Source organism: Silurus aristotelis (assembly GCF_946808225.1).
Source record: "Silurus aristotelis genome assembly, chromosome: 25".
NCBI classification, from domain to species: Eukaryota; Metazoa; Chordata; class Actinopteri; order Siluriformes; family Siluridae; genus Silurus; species Silurus aristotelis.
The window spans coordinates 12026417-12042746 of record NC_139598.1 but is presented as its reverse complement, the minus strand read 5'-3'; the positions used below and the strand labels follow the sequence as shown (position 1 = coordinate 12042746).

The 16330-nt window shown below is 37.2% G+C and overlaps 1 protein-coding gene across 2 annotated transcripts in view; it reads right to left on the bottom strand.

Moving 5' to 3' along the window:
• Positions 1 to 15376, bottom strand: part of megf8 (multiple EGF-like-domains 8) — a 38368-nt gene extending 22992 nt beyond the window's left edge. Inside the window, exons 1-17 of one of the 2 annotated variants that reach the window (XM_083529778.1) lie at positions 14913 to 15376; positions 12001 to 12181; positions 10941 to 11104; positions 8828 to 9043; positions 8418 to 8598; positions 7123 to 7211; positions 6809 to 7022; positions 6044 to 6224; positions 5599 to 5744; positions 4845 to 4955; positions 4435 to 4586; positions 2416 to 2517; positions 2130 to 2277; positions 1718 to 1881; positions 1363 to 1566; positions 638 to 841; positions 101 to 343 (exon numbers count right to left, since the gene is read on the bottom strand). In XM_083529778.1, coding sequence (XP_083385904.1) covers positions 101 to 343; positions 638 to 841; positions 1363 to 1566; positions 1718 to 1881; positions 2130 to 2277; positions 2416 to 2517; positions 4435 to 4586; positions 4845 to 4955; positions 5599 to 5744; positions 6044 to 6224; positions 6809 to 7022; positions 7123 to 7211; positions 8418 to 8598; positions 8828 to 9043; positions 10941 to 11104; positions 12001 to 12181; positions 14913 to 14936 — 2724 coding nt within the window. In that variant the 5' untranslated portion in view covers positions 14937 to 15376. Of the gene's footprint in view, positions 1 to 100; positions 344 to 637; positions 842 to 1362; positions 1567 to 1717; positions 1882 to 2099; positions 2278 to 2415; positions 2518 to 4434; positions 4587 to 4844; positions 4956 to 5598; positions 5745 to 6043; positions 6225 to 6808; positions 7023 to 7122; positions 7212 to 8417; positions 8599 to 8827; positions 9044 to 10940; positions 11105 to 12000; positions 12182 to 14912 lie in introns of both variants that reach the window. The other variant, XM_083529777.1, reaches the window with a different exon arrangement.
• Between the last annotated feature and the right edge of the window lie 954 nt (positions 15377 to 16330).

The window sequence follows — 16330 nt, the reverse complement described above, 5'->3', positions numbered from 1 at the left end:
ATAAACGCTGCAGTTTTTATACTTTTTTTTTTTTAACTGGAAACAAGTGAACGTTTCAAATCAACAAACTACGTCTTTTGGAAAAATCACTGTTATGTACCTGGGTGCAAGCCCTGCAGTCTCTGTACTCCTCACACAGAGTGCAGTGCTGGGGACTTAGCAACAGATAGTGCTCTTCACCCTGAGGCTCTAGGCAGCGCTCTTGGCTGATGTTGGAGCGCAGCATACACACATTTGTGGTTGGGCACCAGCCACATGACTGATCAGAGAGACAAGCCAAGCAGGAGTGGTACCCTGAACACGAGCCAGAGCGATATGGTTCCAGAAACAAAAATGAGATCTCCTATTGGATATTAAAGAAAATAGACATGAATCACGGCAACTGGACTAACAAAGCTACGATGAAAATGTTCTGAAATTGTCCCATCAAAATTAACTCATTTTATTAGCCAGTATCTCTTGCAATGGCACATTTCTATTCAGAAATGTACTTACACTACATTGTGGATAAGAGGCCTGTATGATTTCAGCCTGCATCCTTATTTGAACCTTATTTGCTGTTAATACACTACAGAAAAAAATCTTTCTAAATCATCAGTCCAGACCCTGATCAATGTACTATAAACAAAGTCCTTACACTTCCTCCAGGTATGGCAGTTCGATTCCAGGTAAGGGCCATCTCACTGGTCTGGCCTGAAGCCGAACTGTTCAGGTAGCCCTCTGCCTGCACCAAATAACGATTCCCTCGAGTAAGATTCTGAAACAGACGAGAACCATCTGGACGTGACAGCAAGCGGCTCTCCTTTTCCTCTTGAGCTGACCAGCGTCCAAGAACATCAGTCTGTGTGCACAAAAAAGACAAAATATTTTATAATAAATAAATAAATAAATAAATAAATAAATAAATACAGTGGTTCTTGATTTCTTATTATTTTGCATGTTTGTCACTGTTTTAATGTTTCAGATCATCCAACTAATTTAAATATTAGTAAAAGAAAGCAGAAGTGAACACAACATGCAGTTTTAAAACAAAATCCAAAACTACATGGCCCTGTATGAAAAAGTGTTTGCCCCACAAACCCAATAACTGGTTGGGCCACCCTTAGCAGCAACAACTGCAATCAAGCATTTGTGAAAACTTGCAATGAGTTTCCTACAGTGCTGTGGAGGAATTTTAGTCCACTCATCTATGCAGAATTGTTACACTTTTTCACACAGGGACATGTAGTTTTCACACCACTTCAAATATTTTTTAGACATGGCATAAATACTGAAACACTGATGTAAAAGTATAAAGCAGGTGCTACCTGACTTGCACTAAAAAGCCACACTGGTGCAAAAATCATTGTACTATTCTCTTACCAGCTGGACTGAGTTGGGACCTGTAGCAATCTTCACTGTAAAGTGAAACTTTTGAATCCTGGCCCACATGGCCACGGTCTCTTGGGGAGGAGGTGTAGGAGGTGGAGCCCCTAACAAAGGGTGAATAAAACCATGAAACTGCAAAGTGACATCCATCTCAGTGGAGGGGTTGAGTATTATGGAGGTACTCCTTAGAATGGACACCTGTAGAGGAGACAGAAATAGAAATGTAGATTTAAATCTGATTAACCTTTTTATTTAAAATTTAGTTGAGGTGGCTCAAAATTTTCATGACATGGTCCAGTGTGACTGCTGAACTTTGCCTTATCGAGTTTAGAGTTGAGTCCTGACGTACCTTGTCTGGCTGCGAGTGATTGCGTGGGTGCTGAAAGGTGAGCAGGTGCAGTCCTGGGACATAGTTCTCGGTGCGACAGGAAGGGAGGGAAGTCAGGAAACTCGTCCGCTCCCCCCACCAGCCGTACGCCCCTGAGATCTGGTCCACGCGGCATGCACTACGCTCTGCGAGGGGTCAAAATGTGTTGTTACACAGGACTCTATGACTTATATCACCAGAGACATAGCTGACACTGAAGGCTATAGAAAGATCGTGAAACTCAAACTGCAACCACAGAAAAAATAAACAAGCCAGTATTTCACAGACACAGGAAGATAGGCATGTCATGAGATACTGATTTGCTACAAAAACTGTGGTTGCACATTGTACAATAATCACTCACTCATGCTTCTCTCTTCTTCCCTGTTCATACCTGAGACCGGTAAACAGGAATCATTCTGGACACACCAACCAAAATCACCGGGGGCACGAGGGAGAGAGTTGGGCACGCCACTGAACACTAGACATGATTGGCAGTCGGAAAGGAAGCGTGCCAGACCTAAACAGCCTGTGCTGCCACACTTTGGACACACACAATCAACACTGGTCAGTAAAACGTAAAAAGACTGATTATAACAAATGCAGTTGATAAAATCTAAACTGAAATGAAATGAAAGTAAGGGAAAGATAAGGCAGGAAGTAGGTATTTAATGTATTACTGGATTAGTTGGCTGGTATTCCCGACAGCGACCCTCACACCAACTGCATTCTGGGTTTTTTAGACACATTCTCTCATCTGGGGCCTCAGCACATACTGCATCCTGTCACATAAAAACACACACAAAAACATTTTTAGTAAAAATTTTGTCATGAATAAATAAGTAAAAAACACAACTCCGACGTTTTCACAGCTGGTAGCAGAATTGAGTATTTTGTAACAGTCAAAAAACAAAACAAAAAAAATTGCTGTAACCAGCCAAAAAATGGTTTGGGGTTATTCTGGAGGAGGGAAGTTTGGATACTTATTCCGGGGGGGAAAGGAATTGTCTGGATGCCAAGTGTGTGTAAAGCTGTTATTCATCTTTATTTTCATTGAAAAATCTTCCCATAGCATTAATATCTTTACATTTATATATTTGTTCAGGCTAATTAAATCTCCTTACCATTATTTACAGTGGTGTGAAAAACTGATTTCTTATTTTTTTGCATGTTTGTCACACGTTAATGTTTCAGATCAAAATAATTTAAATATTAGTAAAAGATAACACAAGTGAACACAACATGCAGTTTTTAAATGAAGGTTTTTATTATTGATGGAAAACTACATGGCCCTGTGTAAAAAAGTGTTTGCCCCTAAACCTAATAACTGGGTGGGCCACCCTTAGCAGCATCAACTGCAATCAAGCGATTGTGATAACTTGCAATGAGTCTAAGCAGAATTTTTGTAATTCAGCCACATTGGAGGATTTTCGATCATGAACCACCTTTTTAAAGTCATGCCACAGCATCTCAATAGGATTCAGGTCAGGACTTTGACTAGGCTACTCGAAAGTCTTCATTTTGTTTCTCTTCAGCCATTCAGAGGTGGACATGCTGGTGTGTTTTGGTTTATTGTCCTGCTGCAGAACCAAAGTTCGCCTTTATCTTAAGGTCATGAACAGATGGCCAGACATTCTCCTACAGGATTTTTTGGTAAACAGCAGAATTCATGGTTCTATTTATCACAGCAAGTCTTCCAGGTCCTGAAGCAGCAAAACAGCCCCAGACCATCACACTACCACCACCATATTTTACTGTTGGTATGATGTTCTTTTTCTGAAATGCGGTGTTACTTTTACGCCAGATGTAATGGGACACACACCTTCCAAAAAGTTCAAATTTTGTCTTGTCAGTCCACAAAGTATTTTCCCAAAATATCATCAACATGTTTTCTGGCAAAACTGAGACGAGCCTTTATGTTCTTTTTGCTCAGCAGAGGTTTTTATCTAGTGAGGCCTGCAGTTATTTGGATGTTGTTGTGACCTGTGACCTCTTTAATTGAGTTAATGTTTCTTGTGACCTCTTGGATGAGTTGTCGCTGTGCTCTTGGGGTAATTTTGGCCGGCCACTCCTGAGAAGGTTCTCCACTGTTCCATCTTTCTGCCATTTATGAATAATGGCTCTCCCTGGAGACCCAAAGCTTTAGAAATGGCTTTATACCTTTTCCAGACTGATAGAGGTCAATTACTTTCTTTTTCATTTGTTTCTAAATTTCTTCGAACCTCAGCATGATGTTTAGCTTTTTAGGATCTTTTGGTCGACTTCACTTTGTCAGGCAGGTCCTATTTAAGAGATTTCTTGATTGTGAACAGGTGTGGCAGTAATCAGGCCTGGGTGTGGCTAGAGAAATTGAACTTAGATGTGATAAACCACAATTTTAACACTTTCACACAGGGCCATGTAGTTTTGAATTTTATTTTCCCTCAATAATAAAAACCTTCATTTAAAAACTGCATGTTGTGTTCACTTGTGTAATCTTTTACTAATATTTAAATTAGTTTTATTGATCTGTCACATTAAAGTGTGACAAACATGCAAAAAAATAGGAAATCAGGAAGAGGTCAAACACACCACTGTGTGTGTGTGTGTGTGTGTGTGTGTGTGTGTGTGTGTGTGTGTGTGTGTGTGTGTGTGTGTGTGTGTGTGATGATATATATATAAATCAACTCCTAAATCTGTGATTTTCTAAATCAACTTACTCTATCACCAGGGTCACTGCTGACAAACAGTGGGACTTTGTATGCCACCAGGTCACCGAGTGCAACACCACTGTAACCACCAGCGATGAGCAGCACACGGCCATCCATGACAGCAGCAACATGAGCGTAACGACCTCTCACAGAGTGGCTTCCTATCGGAAAATAAACAGAGGAGTTTGGGAGCTGTAACACAAATGATGTGTTCAAGGAATTTATACAGAACCCTCATCTTTTTTACAAATTGTTACAACCTTATTCACTTAACAGAACAACTGTTATTGGCAACTGGCAATATTATTCATTAATTTTTAATCAACTGATTCTTTATTCTCTTTATTAGCATTCATAAGGTACATAATGTCCTGTGGTCAGAAACGGATATTGATTGCTCTGTTCGTTAAACCACTTACGGTGTGAAAAACTTTCTCCTGCAGAAACCCACTGGTGGCAGCCCAAATGGTAAAAGAAGATCTCCTCATCATAACATTTCTCCTCAAGGTAATGGATGTGCACGTTTCCACCTACCAGAAAAAATAAATTAGATAAATTTTACAAAATCACAATCCATTCACAAAATTCTGTCTGCTGATCTAATGCTGTGGCTTCTCTTACCCTTTAGACCAGCCTAATTTATCCTGATGCTTCTTCTACTTGAAACTTCTGCCTATGTCATTCGTTCTCTGCTGACATAGATGGTCCCATAGAAAAAAGCCGGCACTTTTAAAAGTCTAACCCACGTTTCAGTGGAAAATCTCTCCTAAATTCTGTAACCTTATCTAAAAGAAATGTTGCTGTACATACAAAGACTATGTTGCTTATACAGAACATCGTTTGAGCAATCTTGGAACTGTTTGCCATTATAGTGTACAGGTGAATAAGAATAAGAATTTATTGTCTGGCATCACCTAGAATAGGATTCCTTTCTGAATCTGGTTCCTCTCAGGGTTTCATCCCGATCATATGGAGATTTAATTGCCTCTGTAGCCTCTGGTTTCCAAACTAAATATTTACATCTTCATCTGAATTCAATGTCAATTCAAATGTCAACATGCTTTATAAACAAGAATGAACTGAATAAATTCTCATCATTTACACAACATATGTCACAGACATATTCCAATTCCTGTTATTAATCAGCTTTAAAATAATATGACAAAGACTCACCATATATCACCATGTAATTGCCAATTATGGTGGCTGAATGAAAGGCTCTCTCACGAGGTCCATTAGCAGGGTAACGTGACCGAAGTGAGGTCCAGAAACGTTTGTCCACATGAAAAATATCTGTGGAGTTCACTCTTACGCTGAACCTGTAAAAAAGACAAGGGAAATACAGGCATGGCATTATACCAGAACTTGAAACATTTTAAACTCCAAATTCATTCATAAAAGTTGATTTGATTCGATTCAAACCAGAACAAAATTCCACCATTTTTATGTCTCTTTCAAAAAATTTTAATGCACTGCCTCTGATTTAGACCAGGCAAAGCAGAGATCCTACTTTAATAATACAGGGTTTTGGATGCCCAAGTGGTTAGTTGTTAGAACAGCTCCTAGCTCTAAGTCTACATTTCAAGCAAACATTCTGTAACATGGCTGTTTGGGGTACCTGGCTGTAGTAGGTCTGTGCCCTCCATACACCAACAAAGTTCTGGATGCATTGTGAAAGACCATGCTGTGGCCTGCAGTAGCAGGGGGCTTTCCGCCATGAGGTTGTACTTCCTCCCAAACCTCATCACCCAGCCGAAAGCGATACAGAGAAGAGGAAAACATGTCCATCTCTGTGCGTCCTGTGGACAGAGAAACATTAGCAAGAAGTTTAAGATTTTAAGGCAAAAAAAAAACTGATCTGGTTCAACCAACAGATACTAATAATAACTACTACTGACAGATAACCATGTTAGATTTTATGGACAAGCTACTGATTTTATTTAATAAAAAAATAAAAGATTATAAATATTCACTTAAAAAACCTTGCTATTTACATTTGGAATATAATATTGACTTGACTCTCAGATCAATTTACTATAGGTGGGTAAATTAGAATAAACAGACGATGTAAAAACACTAAAAAATAAAAATAAAAAAAAAATACTAAATAACGAAATCTGAACTATACATTATTGCATCCATTGCAACTTTCAATTTCTAGCCTAAACAATTAGGTTTCCAGGCAGTCGAAAGATAAGCATGTTTTATTCCTTGCTTAGTGAGCTAGCTAATTTATCATTTTTACACTTATTTACATAGTTGTTTATGCTGACAATGGAAACAGCCGATTCTTTCTTAAAGACTAATAAAACTTAAAGAAAGCAATTGTGTTTCAGTATAAATATTAGATCTACTTTTAAGGGTGCTGAAGGCTGCTACTTACCCCCAAACACATACAGATCATTGTCTACCAGAGCTGCTGCATGATTTGCTAGCTTGGGGGCACCTGGAGCATCTGACAGGCCAAGCTGTCGCCAATCATTTTGCTGTGGGCGGTACAGCCAGACATCACTAGCCAATGAGTGGTTAGAAAGCTCACCACCGTATACGACCATGTTACCCTGCCATTCCACTGCTGTATGAGAGTGCCTAGGGGCCTTGAGCAAGAAAACAGACAGAGAGAAAACTTAAAGTACATCAATAAAGCAACATGTTTAACATTGAATGCAACTAAAAAGGTAAAATAAACAGTCTTACAGGGGCAACAGAGTGAAACTTTTTCTCCCAACGATTGCTGGAAAAGTTGTATTCCACAAGATCTCCTAATGCTTTGTTTAAATCAAAACCTGAAAGACAGAAAAATGCAGTAATTTATTTCAACAAGCTTCCAAACAAATGTCCTTATTATATTAGATTTAAATTTCTAGGCCATCTTTACGCAATGGCCACTACTAAATCCCACAGATTCTAAAATATAGTGCTCGTGCACGGCCACACTTATTTGTATTATGTATGGCATTTGGTTATTTATGTCCGACAACGTTAAAAGCAACTTTAAATAACCTCACTACCTGTTTTGAGTAGATCAAATTCAGTAATTAAATAAATTACAGGAAAATCTAATTCAATTTGAGAAAAAAGTAAATATACTTAAAAGAAACAAATAAATATTTTATAAACATGTATGCACTTTATATCCCCTATTACATAATACTCAATGACATAAAAATTATTTTTGCTGTCCTTTCCAAGAAATGTAATGTATGGCAGTGTTATATGAATGAAGGTAGGCTGCATTATCATTCAACTCGTCTCATATTTGTTGGGAAATACCAGTAAATGCTTCAATTTATCTTTGAAATATACCTATAGCAAAGACCTAGAATAGAGATCAACTAAAACTGCACTGGGCAAACAAAATCAACATATGATCCAGATCTTACTCTCATTAAAACACAAACAAAATTCCTTCCAACGATTGTGTCCACGTTGAATGTCTTTATCATGTGAGCACCCGAAATCAGTAATTAATCAATCAATTATACTGATATAAATCAGTATGAGACATAGACACTCCTTGTAGTCAGCGTACGTGCTATTACAGATTACCATCAGTAGGAAGAATATATGTTCGTGTCCATTCATTTTAAATACCTGTACACCTGCGCATTAATGCAGTTGTCTTATCAGCCAATCACATGGTAGAAGTTTAACCTATAAAGTCATACTGATCAAGGACAAGAGCTTCAGTAATTGTACAAACCAAATATCAGAATAAGGAAAGGGTGTGATCTGTGTGACTTCGATCGTAATATAGATGTTAGAGCGAAAATGGCTGGTGAGAATATTTCTGAGCAGTATTTTATTGGCCAGAAACAGCCACCAGTCCATACTACACCACTCCAAATTTCATAATGTTATGGGGGGAAAAAAACATAAGTACAACAACCTCTATCTTATGGATAAGCATGTTATAACTTTAACAAACATTTGCAAAAGTGACCTTAAACATAATAATATTAAAACAAACATCCCTGCTTATGTCTCCTTACCTCCAAACATATAAAAAGTTCTGGTGGAGGAAAGGAAGGCACCACCTGATGCAGTCCGTGGAGAAAACCTTCCATCCCTGGTGTTTACCCCCCACCATTGTCCCACACCACCTTTATCATGCAGGCCCAGCTGACAGCTCTGTCCTACAAAGCCAGAACTGCATAAGCAATGGTCTCCCCTCTGAGGAAACATAGAGGGAGAACTCATGTTACATGCCACAGATTTCATTTATTCAGATCAAAAACATAGAAACTGTCATCCAAAAAATATATTAAAAAAATAAAAATAAAAAATAAATAAACAGAGGCTATATAACAGTATAATTCAGTTGCTGTTGAATAAAAAATAATAGAATAAATGAAGTCTTTCATCAAAACTTTGGTTACATCACAAATTTGGTAAACAAAACCTTATCACAGCGCCCATGTCCATGTTGTGTGCAGTCCGTGGAGCAGAGAGGTAACGAACAATCAGTTCCTCCCCAACCTTGATGGCACTGACAGCGAGATGACATTGCATCACAGCGCCCATGACCTCCACAATCCCCAGGGCACAACGAGAATGTGTATGTGGCATTGAAGCCTAGCAGGTTGTAATTAGCATCACTGAAGAGATGGAGCAGCATCTGAAAAAATAAATAAATAAATAAATAAATAAAAGCATCAGATGCAAGATGCTGAAGAATAAGAAGAATATTGTATAACTCATTCATTCTTCCTCAGTAACTGCTTCATCTTGGACAGGATCACAATATCATAGAGCCTATCTCAAAAACACCAGACATGAGGTAGGGACACATCTGGGATAGGTTTCCAGTCCTTCATCCACACTGAAATAGGAAAACCAGCAAAACTCCTCACAGACTTTGAGTAAAAGTCAAACTGGGGCTCACTGAGGTCACAACCGTCACCACTGTGCCACAGACTGTACTATTATGTTATACCTTAACACAAAAGAAGCCATAATCAAGCACATTTGGCTGCCAAAACTAAAACCATTTAATATTATACTACAAGCAAAAGTAAATTAATTTTCAGGTCCAATTATTTGGAAATGGCTTAATTTACTAGATTTTTTTTTTACCCAGAAAAACACTGAGGAAAGAAATAACTGCGAAAGAACCAAAATTAAATAAAAAGTGCCAAAATAAGAATGATGTATCGTGATGGAAGGTAGGTGTTACTATCCCTAGATTGCATACTTCACTGTGTAATATACTGTAATCTCTTGCACACCTCTTCAAGTGCAAATAAAGACCAGGTCACCAGCACCTCTGAAAAATTAGCATTGTTATCATTCCCCAAAGACATTAGCCTTTTTACCAATGCCAGTTGATACAAAGCTCTCAAAGCTATATTTTATTAACTACTTATATTTGCTAGTTATTTTACATCTATATTTTTTATTACACCAATCATTATGGCCACCTGCCTAATATTGCGTTGGTCCCCCTTTTGCTGCCAAAACAGTCCTGAACTATCCAGCATTAACAGCATCAACCATCACCTTTTCATCTCCATCACCTTTGAGGACAAGCATGTTCACATGCTGCATAATATATACGACCTACTAACAGGTGCCATGTGAAGAGAAAATCAGTGTTATTCACTTCACCGGTTATAATGTTATAATGTCAACGTTATGCCTGATAAGTGTATTATTTAACGGTTTTCTTATCTGTATACTCAGGTTAAACAGATCAGCATCCATATCTACCAGAGCTGATTGCTGACCGCACGCTCAAACTCAGCATCACTGCATCACATAAGATTGCACATACAATTCTGGAACTTTAAATCCAGCGTTTGCTGTCTACATGGACACCTGGTTTTACCAGTCATATGTGGTCCTTCCACAAACTGTCACCAAAATTTTGGAGGCATACAATTGTATCGGCCTCCTCACCCTACATAATTACCCAACTATACTAACACCCTTGTGGCTGAATGAGCACAAATCTCCACAACCACACACCAAAATCTAGTGGAACTTCTTATTATAATAGTATTTGGGGACTAAATGTTCATGTTCAAAAAACACATCTTATGTATAGGTGTCCACAAACAATAGTCCATATAGTGTAGGATGGAATTCTTATTAATATAAGATAACTTAAGATAACTGATATTTTAAATTTTCGAATGAATGATGAAAATTATGTAACAACCAAGAAATTACCACCTCTAAATTAGACTTAATAATCACATCACAAAAAAAGACAAGGGTGGCCTTTAAATTAGGAGGAAAAAAAATTTACCCGAAATCTGTATTGGACTAAGGGTATTGAGTGAATTTTCATTTGCTCTCCTTTTTTCTATTTTTATTTTCACAAGCTAGCTGAACATCAATTCGCCTGTTATGCCACACTTATTCAGTAATAATTATCTAGAAAATAATTGTATAGCACGCTCTCATACTCAAATATACTGTCAACATCGTGCACTTAGTGAAACAGAGGTAGGAGTGTATAGTAGGTCTTAAAAAATAAAGGCAGTCGAATATTGCCTTTATTTTAAACTCACCTTGCCAGATCTTGCCTCTATTGGTTGGGGCAGGGTGTTGCCACTCAGACTTGCAAGAAGGGGACTTTCATAGGAATCGCCATCGTACACAAACAGGTAATCATATGTGCACTCTGTGTCCATGAATGTAAAGTTGAGCACAATGCGATAATTGCTGCCAGGAGCTGAAAATAGAATTTGGAGCGGTTTCAATAATTGAATGCCATCCGATGGAAAAAGACATCTCCATTTTCCTGGCACATACTTAACATCTAAACATCATTGACTCGTGTAGGATTATAGTGTGGTGGTCTGAAATATTCAGGGTAGTCTAACCTTTACATTTAAAACCTTCAAAATCAACCTAGGTGTCTTTGTTAGTTAACCTAAAAAAAAAAAAAAAAATACACCCATTTAAAAACTCCAGAATTCAAAATAAAAGTTTTTTATTTACAGATTTGATATGAATGAATATAAAGCAAGGGTACCCAATACGTTGATTGCGATCCACCGGTAGGTCGCAAAAAGGTAGGATGGGGAGATTGCGTGCAAAAAAAAAAAATCTGATATCCCATCTCTTTGAACATACTAGTCACCACGCATGCACATATGCATACATACATAGCGAGCTAAGTAAATCACTTATTTATGCGAGTCAGCCTTTTCCCAAATGAACATTATTAAGTCCAAATACCATTCCACCATGACTGATCATTTGGAAGTCTACTGGCTACCCACAGCTACTGTAAGGACTACCCAACCCTGGCTGACTCAATTCCGTGCAAATTATCAGCGTAAGGTAACTGTAACCTTAAATGTTATGTAATAAATAAATTGTATTGTGCCATAAGGGTTCATGCAGTTATGCAAGGTAAGCAAAAATCCCTTGAGATGCTAAACTAAAATAGTTGCTGAAATGTGAGAGATGTACTCACTTTTGATACACTGTGTGTGTGTGTGTGTGTGTGTGTGTGTGTGTGTGTGTGTGTGTGTGTGTGTGTGAAGTAAAGCAAATCAATCGTACTGTATAACCACAGTGGTTAGCTACAGTTGCTTTCAATTCAGTTCTTTTGACACTTACCTGTGATGAGCCATTCACAGTTGCCGTTCACAGAGTAGTTTCCTGGGCCGTCTGTAATGTAGCTCGGAGACCCTCGCAGAATCTGCCTATGGCCCTTACAATCTCCTGACCAGCAACCAGGGGCCAGAGAGAGCAGCAACAGGAAAAGGCCAGGCACAGCCAAACCCATCCTCTTCTCCACCTACACGTGATCCAGGAAAACAATGAGAGCTATATGTCTTTTTTCCTTACAAGTCAAGAAGTCTTGCTAAACCAAAGACAAAAGTTAAAGCTAAGCATTTCTGTTGTGCAGGTGCCAAAACGCATATACAACACAATAAGTTTTTTCTTACAAATTGAATAATTGAATTGGATTAAATCAATTATTATTGATTATTAGTTGCACCCCTGTAAAAAATCTAGTTACAGATTTGGTAACTGCAAAATGGTGGCGAGTGCAGGATCAACCGGCAGCAGAAAAAGTAAATGCACTGGTGTCACTGACACCAGTGTCAGCACGGTGAGCAAAAACTGTAAAATACTCATCATGTGAAAATTTGCTTTAGTGTAAACTGTTTGTTTGTTCAGGACAATCGCACTGGATCTGTTCTGTCGTGACTCACGAGTATCAGGTTGCACAATCCACTCGCTCATGACAAGGCGATGAAGTAAATTAAAATGATGCGAACAAACACAATCTAAAAGCAGCAAATAACAGCAGCAGTATATGATCATGTTTTCAGTCACTGTTGTGGTTTTCATAGAATGATTATGCATATTTTTTTTCTTGTTAGCTCGATATGTTTCTCCGTTCCGTTCACTTTTTTATAGTTTTTGTCCACTACAACAGTAACTTTTCTGTTTTCAAACTTGATTTACTGCGGCTTTACTACGTTCAAATGCTTGTTTTCAATCTTTGCATATTTAATTCATGCATATATCATTTCATTATTATACAAAATGTAATAATTCTATATTCTAGATGTTTATATCTTCACAACTGAACAAAATGTCTGAGTATTTCTTTAAACAGAAATCAAAACAATGTTGCATTATATATTATATTGATTTTTTTAAGGCATGTTTGTCAACTTGCCATCTGCAATTATTATTAAAAACAAAACAAATGTTTATTTGCGCAAATTGCTTCACCTTGCATACTCAAAAAGCTGTTTTGTTTTTTACAGAAAGAAACAAACCCAGTTTGTATTTGTTAAAGGAGAAATTCCCCATGCACTCCTCAACAAGCAGCCACTATAAGCTTTAAAATGTCAAAATTAAAATCGTTAATCGTCGGCTTTTACATTTTTTTAAGTACAATTTTATACATAAATACCATGAATTAGGGTTTTACAGTATATAGTTATAATAAGCAAAACATCTAATTAAAACAACTGTCCGATTCATCGATTATCAGAATAATAGATGCAGCCCTGACTTTTTTTATATATATATAAACTAATACAGTAACACAGGAAATATTACCAGACGTCCTCTTTCTCAAGAAAAACTGCACAAAAATGTTTTTACCATTCTGTGTAGATTGTGCTACATAAACAGCAAGGTCATTCTTTAATTTCCTTACATCACACTTGTGCAAATGCTTGCAAAGCCTTTCATTAAAACATTTTTTTCTGTAGATCTTAGGGCTTTTGTTCTTACAGTATATATCTTGCGATGCATATTAAAAGTACATTTTAAGTGAAACAGACCTATACATCCAGATAGATCTGATTTATACTGCTTATAAATTTAACATTCATTATATATATATATATATATATATATATATATATATATATATATATATATATATATATATATATATATATGAATGTTGCATTTATAAGCAGTATAAATGAAACATATGAACAGAGAACAATGTATAGAAATAACAACAATGGGCACTTCGTGTATTGTGATGCGTTTTAATGCTGAAACTAATAATAATAATAATGATAATAATAAGCAGATGCTGCATTTATACAGTATAAATCAACTGGGCGCAGATGCTGCGTTTCTATACGTTGCAGATGTTGAATTTCTACTGTAGAAATCACCAGGGTGCAGGTGTGTTTATTTTTTATTTTTATTTTGTACACATTGTTGTGTGTACAGATGTTGCATTTCTATACATTGCTGTGTGTGCAGTTGTGTGTATAATAAATAAATCACCTGGGTGCAGATGTTGAATTTCTACTGTAGAAATCACCTATGTGCAGATGTGTTGATTTTTTTTTTTTTTTTACACATTGTTGTGTGTGCAGATGTTGCATTTCCATACATTGTTGTGTGTATATGTTGCGTTTCGAATAATTCACCTGGGTGCAGATGTTGAATTTGTACACATTTTGTGTGTGCAGATGTTGCGTACATTGTTGTGTGTCTAGACGTTGCATTTCTACTGTATAAAATCATCTGTGTGTAGATGTTGCATTTTTATACATTGTGTGTGCAGATGTTGCATTTTTACTGTATAAATCACCTGTGTGATGATGTTGCATTTACGATTAACGTTCTTGAAGACGATTATTGCAGACGTTAGGTTGTCAAATTTCCTCCAACAAATCCCATTGTGACTTACTCAGAAATAAAACCGATATCTGTGTATTTTGTCAACGAATGAACCATTTCTGTATGATAGCTGACAGACTGTAAGGGACCGGAGAGGAGAGTTAACGGTAGGTTGCTCAGGGAGCTTCGTTTAGCTTGTTTGCTAGTTCGCTAACACACGAGACGAATAAAAAACCCAGGTCGTAAAATCTGTTTCACTTGTTACTAATATATAAAACTAGGTTTTTTTTTAAACTCCGTTTTCCGCTTAGCATTAAACCGCAACACAATACGCCAAGGTTGTACATTATTGTTGTTATGTAGCCAGCTAGCCACAACTGCTCTCACAAAATGTCCATTTGTTGTTGTCATTAACTTACCAGATCCCAGGGCTTTACCTCCATTTCTCATCAGTACGCTGATGGATTACATTCTGGAGATATCTAAAATATTAACACTACACCTCTACAGAACTCCTCCCGGAGACGAACTGGTGGTGTTGTGGCGGTGTGTAGCTTCAAGAAGCCGAATGAAGACGGCGCTCATTCCCAGGACGGCGGCCTTTAATAACAAAAAACACCCCGCTTTAAGTTTAGCGTTGCTACAGCGATTTCTCCACTTTTGTAGATGAACGGCGGAATAAAATTGAGCGTAATTAATACCACTCGTTGTTGAAGACTGTACAAAATTGTCACCACAGTGAACCCAAACTTCAACTCGCAAACAGTGTAAAAAAAAAAAAAAAAAACCTTCAAAGCTTTACACTGAATTAGCTCCGTTAGCCTTGATGGCGTTTCCACAGACCCCCAACTACAGCATCACTGCTTACATACAGGGACTCATGAAAAAGAGTCCCTACATCGCTTCTACACACAAATCTGTATATGAGTAAATTAAACAATAAAATAAATATTATAAATACAATATAATAATGATGATGATAATAATAATAATAACAGTAATAATACATAATACAAACACAACCCCAATTCCAAAAAAGTTGGGACAATGTGTAAAATGTAAAATGTAAAACAGAATGCAATGATTTGCAATATGTTATTCACAATCGAAAACCAAAATAAGGTAATTTTAAAATTAATGGCTGCAACACATCAAATAGTTGGAACAAGGCAACAAAAGTCTGGAAAAAAAATAAGTGTTATTAAAATTAAGCATTTAGCAACTTATGGGGTCATTGATAACAGGTGAGTGGGATGATTGTTTATTAATAGTTTTTGATGGCGAAAATTGTTTGCCATATCATCCACAAATGCCAGTTAAATCTCTATTATGCAAAGAAGAAGGCATGCGTAAATCGTCTGGCTTGTTATCAACACACAAGTTCAAAATTTATATATACAGGTTTTAGGGCAAAAAATGCTTCCATCCAGAAAACTTATTTCTCATGGAAGGCCTTGCATATTTGAGACAATACTAACTGCACACTGAATATATTACAACAGCATGGCTACGTAGCAGAAGAGTCCATGTGCTGAATTGTCCTGCCTGCAGTCTAGACCTTTCACCATTTGAAAACATTTTGCACATCATGAAATGAAAAAGACAACAAAGTAAACTAAAAACTGTTGAGCAGCTCGAATCCCGTATCAGACACATGTGGGACAACATTCCTTTCCCAACCCTTCAGCAACTGGTCTGCTCAGTTTCCAGATGTATACGGCCAGAAGACTTGATGCTACACAGTAGTAAACATGGCCCTGTCCCAACTATTTTGAGACCTGTTGCAGCCATCAAATTCAAAATGACCATAGCATTTTCTTGGTATATCTAAAAAATG